Source organism: Tiliqua scincoides, chromosome 1, assembly GCF_035046505.1.
Source record: "Tiliqua scincoides isolate rTilSci1 chromosome 1, rTilSci1.hap2, whole genome shotgun sequence".
Taxonomy (NCBI): domain Eukaryota; kingdom Metazoa; phylum Chordata; class Lepidosauria; order Squamata; family Scincidae; genus Tiliqua; species Tiliqua scincoides.
The window spans coordinates 171450632-171464069 of record NC_089821.1 but is presented as its reverse complement, the minus strand read 5'-3'; the positions used below and the strand labels follow the sequence as shown (position 1 = coordinate 171464069).

Genomic DNA, 13438 nt, shown 5'->3' with positions numbered 1-13438 from the left:
TGCTGCTGGCATGAAAGTCATTACTCTATACAAATAAAGGCTTTAAAGAGTAGACTCCAGCAACTTGCAATTGCTGAATAAGAATTGATCAGCAAATTGATTCTGTTTATTTTGGCTTCTCTTGAAACCAAGTTCTTATCTCCCAATATTATTATTATTATTATTATTATTATTATTATTATTATTATTATTATTATTATTATTATTATTATTATTAACAACAGTATTTATATACCGCTTTTCAACGAAAAGTTCACAAAGCGGTTTACAGAGAAAAATCAAATAACTAAATGGCTTGTTATTTAGTTATTTATAATGGCATAAACAATATGCGTGATATATTAGCATACCAAAGCTAGGAAGATTGTGTTACTGCCGTTTGCTCTTCTTGTGAGTGGTTGCCATGTTTATGGTATAGACATTGAACTTTACAGGGAAATACGCTGTATTTTGATGTTTTGGCCCCACTATTTACTATTTATTTTCCCCCTCAGAGAGAGAGAGAGAGAGAGAGAGAGAGAGAGAGAGAGATTACACTCATATTTCTAAACACACCTGAGGATACTACTTCTAATCTACCTTGTAGTCTACTTTTACTTTGATCTCTAGTCTACAAAAGTTTATGCACAATTAATCTCTTTGGGCTGCAATCCTGTACACACCTACTTGAGAAAAATCCCTGTTGAATGTATTGGGACTGCCTTCTGAGTAAGCATGTATAGGATTCAGGGCTGGTCCATCCATGAGGCCAACTAAAGCAGTCGCCTCAGGCAGGAGACTGGCAAGGAGTGCCCACTTTTGCCCATCCTCTCTCTCTACTGATCCTCCTTCTCCCACTTCCTAGATTAGAAAGTAAGAGGTGACAAAATGGAAGTGTGGAGGAGAGAAGTAGACTAGAGTGTCGGAAGAGCAGAGGCTGGCACATCATCAGGTAAGGAGGCTGCATTTGGCATGTAGCCTCAGGTGTCAGGAAGTTTTGGGCCAGCCCTGATAGGATTACATGGTTAGTCTTGAAGATGGCATAGGATCTCTTTTGTACTGCAGTAACAGACCAACTGGCTGGCCTTCTGGATTCAGTCATAAGGTAGCTTTCTAATATTTCAGTTAGAAGTGTATGCCAGTCCTTCTACCTGTGGACCATTCAACCTTCAAGAATAGACCATGGGGCTTCATAAATGTTGCAAATGTAGTCTACCACTGCACTGTCATCCCCCTGTTTTAGTCTTTTCAAATGAGTTTTACTAAGTATCTGTTTTCTTTAAAAAAAAAAAAAATCTCCCTATCAGTTATATTTATGATTCACTGTCCTCCTTTCTGCCCTTTCCATAGTTTTATCAAGCAGCTGATACTGAATTAACCTGGGTTGCTGAATCAGAAAAAAAACTGAGTGCCCTGGGTGATATCAGGCTTGAACGTGACCAGACCGCTGCTCAGCTACAAGTTCAGAAGGTAATTAAACAAACATGGTTCCATCTGTCACATATTAATCAATGGTCATTGCTTTTTCTGCTGCGATTTAATTTTCAGTCCATCACGATGCATGGTTTTGCTCTAAGCTGTCAGACTTCATTATTTTATTGTATCATTAGGCATTTACCATGGAGATTCTAAAACACAAGGATACAATAGATGAACTTGTTGCATCTGGGGATGAGATTATGAAGACGTCCACAGAAGATGAGAAAAAAACTATGAAGGTAATGTTATATTATTATTTATAATATTCCTATCTCCCCTTTAAGCTCAAAAAACATCACACAGCAACTCACAAGAATTAAAAAAAAACAACAACAATAAATAATATTTTGTGGAATAGAAACCCAAAGGTACAACCATTACGTCCAATTTTCATTTCCACTATGAAAGGCCTTTACCCAGTCAAATGAACATAAAAAAGAGATATTCTTAGGAAATGTAGCCGGAGAGTAGGAAACATTTACGTTTTCACTCCAGAGATAAATGTTGTTTGTTGATCGTTTCTTTAATAGAAGAAACTGGAGAACCTTCTACACAAATACGATACTCTCTGTCAATCAAACTCTAAGAGGTACCTCCAGCTAGAACGCGCTCAGTCTCTGGTGAGCCAGTTCTGGGAGACTTATGAAGAGATTTGGCCGTGGTTAACGGAGACAGAAATGGTGATCACCCAGCTTCCAGCTCCAGCACTGGAGTATGAAATGCTAAAGCTACAGCAAGAGGAACACCGGGTAAGCTGGCAGTCAGCCTGTAAAACACATTTAATCCTCAAAGTCAAATGAAATGTAGCAGCCAAGAGAGCTGTGTTAGGTGAATGGCAAAGTCCTACCTCAGGACCAGAAATTGGGGATAGAAAATTTTTAGGGGACAATAATTTTTAACTGTCACTGAATCATCGTCATGTATCATTTCTGTATTTTCAAGTAGACACAAACCAGAGTTAACAAACTCAGGTACGCATTCTAAAAGTTCACTTTGAATCAGTGTTTTGGATGACAAAGGTGCAGACAGAGCAGACCCTGGAAACTGCAGGCACGAAATAAAGCAGCAAAAGACAACTGGCAAAAAGAGTTTGTCCAGTTATCTAGCAGTGTACATGATTTATTGAGTAACTGCATTGCAAAAGTTGCCAAATTGCTAAAATACGAATAAAGATTATTCCCTAGTGCAGGATTGCTATAAAAAGCAAATGTATCAAAGCGCTCAGGTCACATCATGAACTATATATACGGGCTTATACAGTATTTTTCATACTTACAGACAATACTGTAATTCAAAATGGACTCAGCTCTGCTGTGTTGCTCACTGTGGTGGCCGTACACTGACGGATCTTACCATCTGTCAGTGTAAGTCCTTAGCTGCTGTTGTGCAATGACGTTGTGCAACACATATTGGCTCTTAACAGTGGGCAGCTTGTTAACAGTGGAGTAGGAGCAGCGAAGCCTCATGCTGGTAGTGGTCAGCTGCTGAGCGCATGCTGGAGCAGATAGGTCAGCAGCGGGGGTGGTTCGGGGAGGATTCTGGGTGGTTCAGGGCACAGACTGGGTCAGATTGGGGGCAGGAAGGAGATGATCCCTGCAGCAGCAGTAGCAGCAGCACACACTGTGATCCTACACCCCCTTTTTCCTGACCTGACTCACCTCCTGACTCTACTTGGACTTATGCCAGCGAAATAACTGGCGTGGGTCCAAGGAAAGCCATTAGAGGCCAGGCGGCCTACAGAGGGGTAAGTAAAAAATATTCTTACTTACCTTTCCCAGGCTGCCTGGTGTCCCATCCCTTCCCCCATAACGTGCAGCACTCTCTAACAGTGGTGTTGCATGTTGTGAACTGTCAAGGGAAAGGATTGGGTGGTAAGTAATCCTTTCTAAATTATTCCTGAGACCCAATTTTTGGTCTAGCATGTAAATTGGAAACAGGAACAGTCACCTTCAGACTTGTGACTCAATGTATTCTACTTTGGCTATTTATTTAGACTTCCTTGCCAGCTGGATGTGTTGGTCTTACAGACAGCTACAATGTGGCATCATAAGACTAAGATACTGATAAGTGTTTTGCTTTGCTGTAGCAACTGCGAGAGTTGATTGCTGAACACAAGCCTCATATAGATAAGATGAACAAAACTGGACCCCAGCTTCTGGAGCTAAGCCCATCCGAAGGATTTTCAATCCAGGAGAAATATGTAGCAGCTGATGCCCTTTACAGTCAAATTAAAGAAGATGTCAAGAAGCAGGCCCAGGCACTAGATGAAGCCATTTCTCAGTCTACCCAGGTAACACTATATATTGGAAGAGCAATTAGATTCCCTCTGGAAGATCTTATCTTATGTCAGTAGACTCTTGAAACATAATGGGCTTATCAGGAATGTAAGCCACCCAGTGGTATGCGAATTTTCATTTTGCTGTTCATAGTCTTCTGTTTCCTGCTTGTTACAGGGGTAGAATGTCTTATTTTGATGAAATAAGTTTTCTGACAAAAACAGAATTGGATTTTCTTAATAACGGTTATTTTGTAAAGATTTCTGTGGTAGATGTTCTGATTTTACCATCAACTCTTAAAACCTTTCTGAAAATATCCTCCAGTAATAAGGTAGCCCTGTGGATAGCAAGGTGGACTTAGACCACAGAGACCCAGGTTCACATTCCTGCTATACAGAAGCTCACTGGGTTTCATGACTTAGGACCAATTATGGCCTTTCAGCTGAACCTACGTTACAGCATCGTTCTGAGAATAAAACTGAAGGGGACAGACAGGTGGATGATAGGAACAGAACAACTTTGGGTGGTATCCTGAGCTCTTTAAAGAAAGGTTAAAAATATTAAAATTCCAAAACCTTGTCTCTAGATCTGTGGTTCCCAAACTTTGTAGCATTGGGACCACCTTAAAAAAAGTTTCATGTTACCAGCCACTCAAGTCTCCGCGGCTATAATGGTGATTGGGCAGCAGTGCTCCTTTTCCAGTAGCAGATTGTTTAGCCCATGATGCACATATCCTAATCTGACCTATCAGTTTTGCAACTCACCAAAAATTGGGTCATGGGCCACGGACCCACAATTTTGGAACCACAGCCCTAGATAATAAAATCAGGTTCCAATAGTGACTTTGTCATCCAGACAATCTAAGAGGCTATCTCCCAGCAATGGTTTCTGCTGCTGACTGTGCCAAAAATAGCACCTGACCTGGCCACTCCCTCCAAAACAATCCCAAAAGGCCCATAGTTAGCATGTACATGCCAGCCTTCTTCAGATTGCCAGGAATCCCCTGGTAGCCAACACTAGTGTGCTTGCACTAACTAATAATGATTGGGGAAGGACAAGGGCCCTTCCATCCCAATCTGACTGAGGGGTCTGATCCTATCTCGTGCACTTTTGTACCAGACAGGTGCATCTCCGGCACTGGGCCCAACAGCAGTCGTTGCTGGGCCATGGTGCCGAAGGACACGCTGCAACAGCTCCCAGCGGTAGGTTTTGCTGGCAGCAGGGCATTCCGTTGCAAGGGGGAAGGAGGAGCAGGTACAGATCCAAGGAGACCCATCAGGTCCACTATCTGTGGTTTGTGTCCGTGCACCCCTCGCCTCAGGAGGATTTTCTGAGTCCAGCAGCTGCAGCGCACATCTGCCTGCAGCCTCTGCCGAGCTCAGAATGATGTTTACAGGTCGAAAACCACTACTTCCGGTTTTCAGCTGCAAACTGAAAGTGACATTTTTAGGAGGACTGGGGAAGCCCTCTTAATGCCTTTTAAAGGCATAAAGTGTCACTTCCAGTTTTTGGCCATAAGTAGCATTTTTCAGCCTGTAAATGTCATTCTGAACCCAGCAGAGGCTGCAGGTGAACGTGCACAGCTTCTGCTGGGCTCTGAAGACCCTCTGGAGGCGAGGGAAGCTCAGCTCAGCTTCCCTCCACTCCAGAGGTTGGGGGGTTCATTCCCATCTATCCACAGTTTCACTTAACCATAGGGGGGTTCCGGACTGGTGCACGCCTGTAGATGTATTGATATACAGGCAGGAGGTCTGGTCTAGAGAGTAGAGCCTTTGTTAGCCCGAACATAACATCAGAGCATAACATCAGAAGGTCGCCAGTTCGAGGACACTGGCAGCTTTCTGAACAGCTGAGAATGGCGAGACCTTGAAGCAGCTGACAAGCCCAGCTGAGTGATCCCACCTGCTCTTGGTGTGAGCAAGAAGCATCTTGGCTGCCCTCCACATGAGAGATGGAGCTGCTTGTCAGCCTGCATGGGAGAACTGGAGGCCAGAATTGAGACCAAACCAGGAAGATCCATTCTGAAATGTTGTTGGTTCTTGAAAGAGAGAACCTCTATGTTTGTAAAAATCCCTTGAGGGATTTAGAAATGCCTACCTATGTAAACTGCCTTGAATAAAGTCAGAGGAGTAATCCAATAACCAGAAGGGCGGTATATAAAAACTCGTACCTAGTTATTAATATTATGTATTACATTACCAAGAACAAAACGTTCTGTTCTGTTATATTCTCGTGTTTCTATTCAGTCAGCAAAGCTTGAGGAAGGAATAAGTTTCTTCTGGTATCTTTGCTATCCTATGACCTGTTTTAAACATATATTGGGTTGGCAAGAATCTTTGTGTGTTGGAGAGGTGGATACTCCTCTTCCAGAAGGTAGATGATGGACACTCCATGCTTGATAGTGTGGATGACTGTCTGATTTGCTATTTTTCTCCATCAAACAAAAGAGGAGAAGATTGCACAGGTTGGGTGTCTGCATGATTGGGCATCTTCATAAATGTCCACACCATGTATGACAATTTGCATGAGGATAGGAAAAGTGTGTTATTCGTCTTTGGAGTGAAGAGTTTTACTGACCCATTTTTGTCTGAACTGGTTCTGTGTTTTTCCATCGTGTTTTTTGTAGTATTGTGCCTAGATACTGCTATGCCATAGCCATCAGATCATGCCTATCTAGAATCCAACTACTCATTCTCCTGTATTATGTCCAGTCATTACTGCCACACGATTGGTTAACAGTAGGGCTCAATCCTAACCCCTTATGTCAGTGCTTTCCAGCACTGACATAAGGGTAATGCAGCTCCAAGGTAAGGGAACAAACATTCCCTTACTTTGAGGACGCCTCCGTGAGTGCCCCCCAACTGCAGGATGTAGCACATGTCCCATTGGCACCGCTATGCCAGTGCTGGAAAGCACTGACGTAAGGGGTTAGGATTGCGCCCTAAAACACTTGCTGGGATTTTTCAGAGAAGCTTGACTAACAGTGTAAGCCATTATAGTGTCATACAGAATTTTTGAACAATGTAAGGGACTGCATTTGACATTGCTGCTGAGCAGGATGAAAGAAATGCATTATTTAAAATTGTGTCCAAGAGACTCTTAATACATGAATATACGAAAATTCAGAATAAATGCAATTGGTGTCTTCTTTTGAGACACCTTTGTTCAGTCACCCAAGGTTAAGATCGAGACAGCAGGATTGAGACATAAACGTCTGCTGCCTCAACTCATAGTATTTCTGAAGTATAAATCTCTAAATGTGGTCATTTGAAAATGACAAAGGAAGCTTTATATGCACAATAATGTTTTAGATCTCTTAAATCAGCAACAACTTTTTTGAGTTTGGCCTGATTCTGTTTATATGTTGTCGTTAAGTGTGTCACTCATCCAATTTTGCCCCCTTTATCCGTTTGCACAGTTCCATGACAAGATAGATTCTACCATTGAGAGCCTAGAACGCATTGTGGAACGTTTGAGGCAGCCACCATCCATTTCAGCTGAGGTTGAGAAGATTAAAGAACAGATTGGTGAAAATAAAAATGTGTCTGTAGATCTGGAAAAACTACAGCCTGTCTATGAGACACTCAAACAGCGTGGGGAGGAAATGATTGCACGTTCAGAAGGTGCCGAGAAGGACATGTCTGCTAAAGGTAATAGAGTCTGTTGAACTGAAACCATCTCTCTGTACAGGTACTAAGAATAAAGAAAGTTTATAAACAATATTTTTTTTAATGCCAATTGGCAATTTGTATGATTTTCTTTTGGTAAGAGAACTGAAGGTTGTATGTAATAGTCTGGTTTTATATTTCATTAATTGTTTTTTTTTTTAAGGATGCTTTAAGGGTTTGTTAAAGTGTACATTTTGAAAGCCAAGCTTTGTTTGTAAGATGAGTGCATGTGAAAGTTTTCAAGAACAGTTCACTGGAAGCAGATCTTGATTCATCTACCATTTAACTACATAGCATATTTTCCTACTTAGTGGTGCAAGATAAACTGGACCAAATGATCTTCATCTGGGAAGACATCCATGCCCTGACTGAAGAAAGAGAGGCCAAACTGCTTGATGTTATGGAACTAGCAGAGAAGTTCTGGTGTGATCATATGGGTCTTGTAGCCACTATTAAAGATACTCAGGATTTTATCAGGGAACTAGAAGGACCAGGGATTGACCCTTCAGTGGTTAAACAACAACAAGAAGCAGCAGAGGTAGGTGGGCAACTGATTGAAGGCCCAATCCTATCCAACTTTCCAGCACTGATGCAGCCACAAATGTAGCCCCGAGGTAAGGGCCCCATTGGTATGGCTGCATCTGCGCCAGGGAAGTTAGGTAGGGTGTACATCGTTGTACATTAATCTGAGCTGATACCCCTGAATGTTGATTTTAAGAATATTGAACAGTATTACTAAACAATAATATGTTACCTTTTTCTTTTAGACTATCAAAGAAGAGGTAGATGGGTTACAAGAAGAACTAGATGCAGTTGTGAACCTTGGCTCTGAGCTCATAGCTGCGTGTGGAGAACCTGACAAACCTTTAGTCAAAAAGAGCATAGATGAGGTATGAGTCATGTAAATGTATGTTTTTCTAATACCTTGTGAAGTGAAGAGGACAAGAAGAAGAAGAAAAAGTCCTTAAAATGTGGTGTCTAAGTTAAAGCCTTGCCACAAAAGAATTCTCTGGTGTCAACAGCAAAACTCATACAGACCTTCGGTTTGATTCTGAAAGCTACTAGGCAGTTTCCAGAACCAGAAGAAATCTGTGAAGCATGTTGTTCAACCCTTTGCCCTAATACATAGAATCATCTGCATGTTTAACCAGGTCCCCACACCATGTTGTTGGTGCAGATTGACCTCCCCTGCAGATTAATCTGCCTTTACTCTAGAGTAGTGTGCCACAGGGAGCAGAGTTATGAGAGAAGCCTATGGTATACTGTAAAGGAATTATATAAGAAAGTAATCCAGATATATTTTACAAATGATCTAAACCAGGGCTGCCAAACTTGTTTTATACCGAGGGCTGAACAGCATTCATGGTGGCTGCTGAGGGCCAGAAGTGATGTTATTAGGCAGGAAGTGATGTCATTAAACAGGTCATAACCAAAAATAAGCACTTTTTCTCACTTAAGAACTCATTAGCTGCAAATGACAGAAGAAAAAAATACAGATCTTGATCATATTTCAAGATATGGGAGAGTCCAATTTTCATGTGGGCTGCCCTTACAGCAGTAACACCTGAGCACTGCTAAGCAGCTGAGAGCCTGAGGGCCGTATAAAAAGCTTCCACGGGCCGCATCCAGCCCCTGGGCCTTATGTTTGACACCCCTGATCTAAACCATCATGCTTTACAGCAAGACAATAAAAATAAAACTCACAAGCCAAATTGATCTTATAACTTGGGAGAAAGGTTCACCCAGTTCTAAATATGATGACTATCTAGGTTTGGTGAGTGAAGCAAAACATGCCCGTTAAGATTCATTTTTAAATAATGTTTATCCCCTGGAACCAGTATGTACCATGAAGTTAAGTGTGATTGTAGCTTGTGCTTATCCTCCACACTCATTCTTCCTAGTCATTGAATGGTAGGCATAATTTGGATGGGAGGGTAAGGTAAATGAAATAGCTAAAGGTAACAGGGCGGTCTGCCTGTGTTCAGTACCTGTGCTCTATCACTGATCCACATTCCCCTAAAGCAGCTATTTTCAACCAGTGTGCTGTGAATGGTTTGCAGGTATGCCATGGGAATTTAGGGGAGGGTCATTCATTATTAGGGCCATTGGGGGACGTTAGCCCCCCCCCCAGCAGCAGCATGGTGTGCCTTGTCAATTACACAGGCCTACAAAATTGAGGGTCAGAAAAGTTTTTCCCAAACTTTATGATGGTTTGATATGAATTTGGGGTGCTGATTCCAAAAATAGCATCCGTTTTGCCCTATCACATCTAGTTTTGGAGATATAGTATAGCCTCTTTAATGAATGGTTTAGTGAATGGTTCAAGCAGCTTCCTCATGAGGAAGCCTACACCACAGATACCATTTTTTGAATCAGCAGCCCAAATATACCCAGGAATTGGTGTAACGTTTAAGGAAGCAAAATGTGTGTTGGCCTGTGTTATCAAATAGCTTATGGTATGCCTTGACAATTTCAGCATCTTCTCAGTTTGCCCTGGGGTGAAGAAGGTTGAAAATCACTGCCATAAAGTAAATCGAATTAATAAACTAACAAAACCTTGGGTGAGAGAACCATTATTTTGACATGCCCACTTAAGGGCAAAGCCACTTGCTTTGTTAGTTTCACTTTCCATAGGGTGTCTGTGGAATTCATTCATTCATTTATATCCTGCATTTCCTATGCTGGAGCAAATGCTCAAGGTGATTACAATTCAAGACTAAAAATGTACAATATATTAAACAATAAATTGGATGAGGGCAACTACAAAGCACTATTATAGAGTCATAGGAGACAGACAACAGCACATCACCGAAACGCAATATGGAACAGTCTTAAAATAATAACATATAAATATTAAAAGAATAAAATCACATCCAGCTATATGTAATGACCAGCTATATTTTATATTTTCCTTTGTCCCGGGAAAATTTTGTGAAGGTTCTTGCCAAATTTTTGCATCAATAAAGATGTAAATTTTCTCTTGATCTCCATCTTAGATTAAGTAGCTATTTGTAGATATTTGTTTCCAGTCTTTACTTGATTTGGTTTTCTTTTTAAAATGCAGCTAAATTCTGCCTGGGATGCTTTAAATAAAACATGGAAGGAGCGTGTTGACAAACTTGAAGAAGCAATGCAGGCTGCTGTTCAATATCAAGATGGATTGCAGGTGAGGTTATTTTAATGGGAGGGGGGAGAGAATTGCATCTGTCTTCCAATATTATATAAAAGTTTTTCAAAAATATTATAACTTTTCACTAACCAGGCAGTGAGGCCAAACTTTTCATTGTCCTCATTGATTGCAAACATGCTGGAAGTGTTGGTTTTAACCTACCGGTATACTATAGAGATAATCTCCTCATCTATTTCCTGTAGGAATTTCTTTCTTGCTTCTTAGGATCCATTGAGAACACTACCTTAAATTTTTTTTCCCTATTTGTGTACCAAAGTCTGTATGATGAGGGCTCATAGAGACGTGCTCACAGGTAAAATTCAAGCCTGTGCCTTTTGTGGAACCCTGTGGTTTTGACTGGCTTTTGGTAGAGTTGGGCACTTCTAATTTGATGGTATGTTTATTGGATATTTTATTCTGTGCATTTTATTTATGTTGTTTTTTAAATAGTATTTCCCTTCCTATGACCTTGGGTAGAAGGCAGTTTAGCAATCACCAAGATCAAGTCCCATTGATTTAAGCAGCAAATTTAAGTACCTCCTTAACTCTTCCAGTGAAATCAAAGGACATAAGTAACTTTTGCTGCACTGTGCCGTAACATTCCCCCAACTTGGAATAGCAAAATAAACTACATAGATGATTTTGGTTACAGTCCAGATGAAGTGAAGTTTCAACCCACTGATTACAGTGGGTGAGTTCTGAGTAACACTGCCATTGAAAAGTAAATTCCCTTATGTATTATGCTGCCTGCAATCATATTTTTTCCTTACAGAAATGAAAGAGCTTTTCTTTCTCGTGACCACATGTAAGATCATTTCTCATTGACAATAAGGCTGTGTCTATAGATCAAGGGACACCCTGTTGAAAGGATATGGTCACTGTGATGATTCATAAACAAAAAAGGAAAAAAAATCTAGTGTGGTTATGTCCTACGTTTTATACTTTGAAGACCCAGTTGGGTGATTACATATATTTTAATTTGACTGTGTGTCATGTTAGTTGACACAACATTTATCTCCAGTAGAAGCATGTCTAGAATGGAATATCTTCACATTTTATGGCTCCTAACTTCCTAACCACCTATTGAGAAGTTGAAAGTTATAGTTCAGGTACACTGGGTATGTAATAGGGTCACTCTGTTTAGCTGTAGAGTTCTTGAAATAGGGTTTTTAATGGGATCAGTGGTTAAGCAGAGCAAAGAGCTAAAATGTTAAACCTCATTAATCTAAATTTCCAACTTCAGTCTCCTTTTTGTCCCCCACTGTGCAATTTAAGCACTACATATCCAATTTAGCTTAATGGATCAAACCTATCAATGTTATTAACTTTTTTATTTCAATAAATCTTTGCTTTTTCGTTTCTCAAGCTTTGAAGCTCAGTTTTATAACTTTTTCTCACATGATTGTGACACCATGACCTTAACTGAGCCTGTGACTATATTTCTGTCCACATGTATTTCTCTGTGATTTAAGCACAGTTATTAATTGTTAGGGGTGAGGTCTAACTATCATCTTAGAAGACTGGATTCCATTCAGTGAGACATCTTACATTTTCAGAAATTCTTGTGTTATCTCATTGACCTTCCTAAATCTGTCATGTAAGACTGACTCTCACTTGCTGTCGTTATGAGGTCCCTGCTTTGGAGCTTAAGTATTGTCTGTAGAGAAGCTATGCAATAGAATAAGAAGTTAATTAAAATCTAGACACATTTTTCTTCTCTGTGCTGATTCTCCCATTTGTTCATGAGAATTCCAAAATATTTCAGTTAAAGTAACGAAAAACTGCAGTATTTAATGTAATGTGCATAAGCTGATATTAACTCAGTGGTGCAGGAAAAACAGCATTTCAGTTTCTAGTTGATACAGGAAGAACTCCTATTTTGTTTCCATGTTGTCCAGGATAGCATGTTAAAGAGGCAGGCAGGGCAATATCACGCCCCATGGTTTTCTTCCATTGTTTCCTATTTTAAGTATTTGCCCAAAAGTTTTATTTGATTAGAAGGACTCTTTCTGATTATGGTCTTTCTGCCCCAGCAGCATAGCTATGGGTCCCAGAACCTGGGGTGGCGATGTCATAACATCACGTCTGGGTTCTTCCAGAAGAGGACAATATGGCAGCTTTGTGATCTGGCTACCAACCCCTTCCTCTTTCATTGAATGCTCAATGAGTCGCTGAAGGAGGAAGAAGGGGACATCAGGCAGATCGTGTTGCCGCCTCCTCTTAGTGTTTCATTAAAACATTAAAAGGTGGCTGCAGCATAAGGAAGGAGGTGGCAGGGGGAAGGAAGTGGCAGGGCAATCTGGCTGCCCTCTCTTCCTTGCCTTCCCCTTCCTCACACCTTCACTGCCTCTTAGTGTTTTTAAGTGATCCCTAACTGGATCAAAACACAAAGAAGTGGCACCCCCCTCATGAGACACTCCAGTGTGGTACCCAGGGTGTACCACCCCTTCCCCCTGTTTGCTACACCACTATCTTGCCCCTTAATCTAGATTAGCAGTTTGTCCCTTAGCTTTTGAGCTGTATTGCCTCCAGTTTGTATTAGCTGCTACCTAGAAGACACTTGGAAAGGTGGGGTATGTTTCAGTCTTCAAGGAAATGTGGAATAGTTTCCCATTAAGACTAAGTAGACAAACTCCTAGATTTTATCAGGGAGATGAAGTTCTTTTGATGTTTGGGCAAGTACATGTCTTCTCTTAAATGGAATACTTGCTGCCAAGTTGGAGCTGAAGTGTGAAGGCAGTTGTTCAGGCATAACGGATGCATAATCTCTGGCAGTTCACACCTCATTAATGAGAAGTGAAGTGGCCTTTGCTCTCTAGCTCCTTAAATGTTATGAAAGTCTGGCTGCTTTTGCTCCATTTCCAGTC

The 13438-nt window shown here is 40.9% G+C and overlaps 1 protein-coding gene across 1 annotated transcript in view; it reads left to right on the top strand.

Moving 5' to 3' along the window:
- Positions 1-13438, top strand: part of DST (dystonin) — a 312958-nt gene that overhangs the window by 243453 nt on the left and 56067 nt on the right. The window contains exons 67-74 of the mRNA XM_066612418.1: positions 1330-1449; positions 1590-1697; positions 1989-2207; positions 3545-3748; positions 7153-7384; positions 7714-7940; positions 8170-8292; positions 10467-10568. Coding sequence (XP_066468515.1) covers positions 1330-1449; positions 1590-1697; positions 1989-2207; positions 3545-3748; positions 7153-7384; positions 7714-7940; positions 8170-8292; positions 10467-10568 — 1335 coding nt within the window. The remainder of the gene's footprint in view (positions 1-1329; positions 1450-1589; positions 1698-1988; positions 2208-3544; positions 3749-7152; positions 7385-7713; positions 7941-8169; positions 8293-10466; positions 10569-13438) is intronic.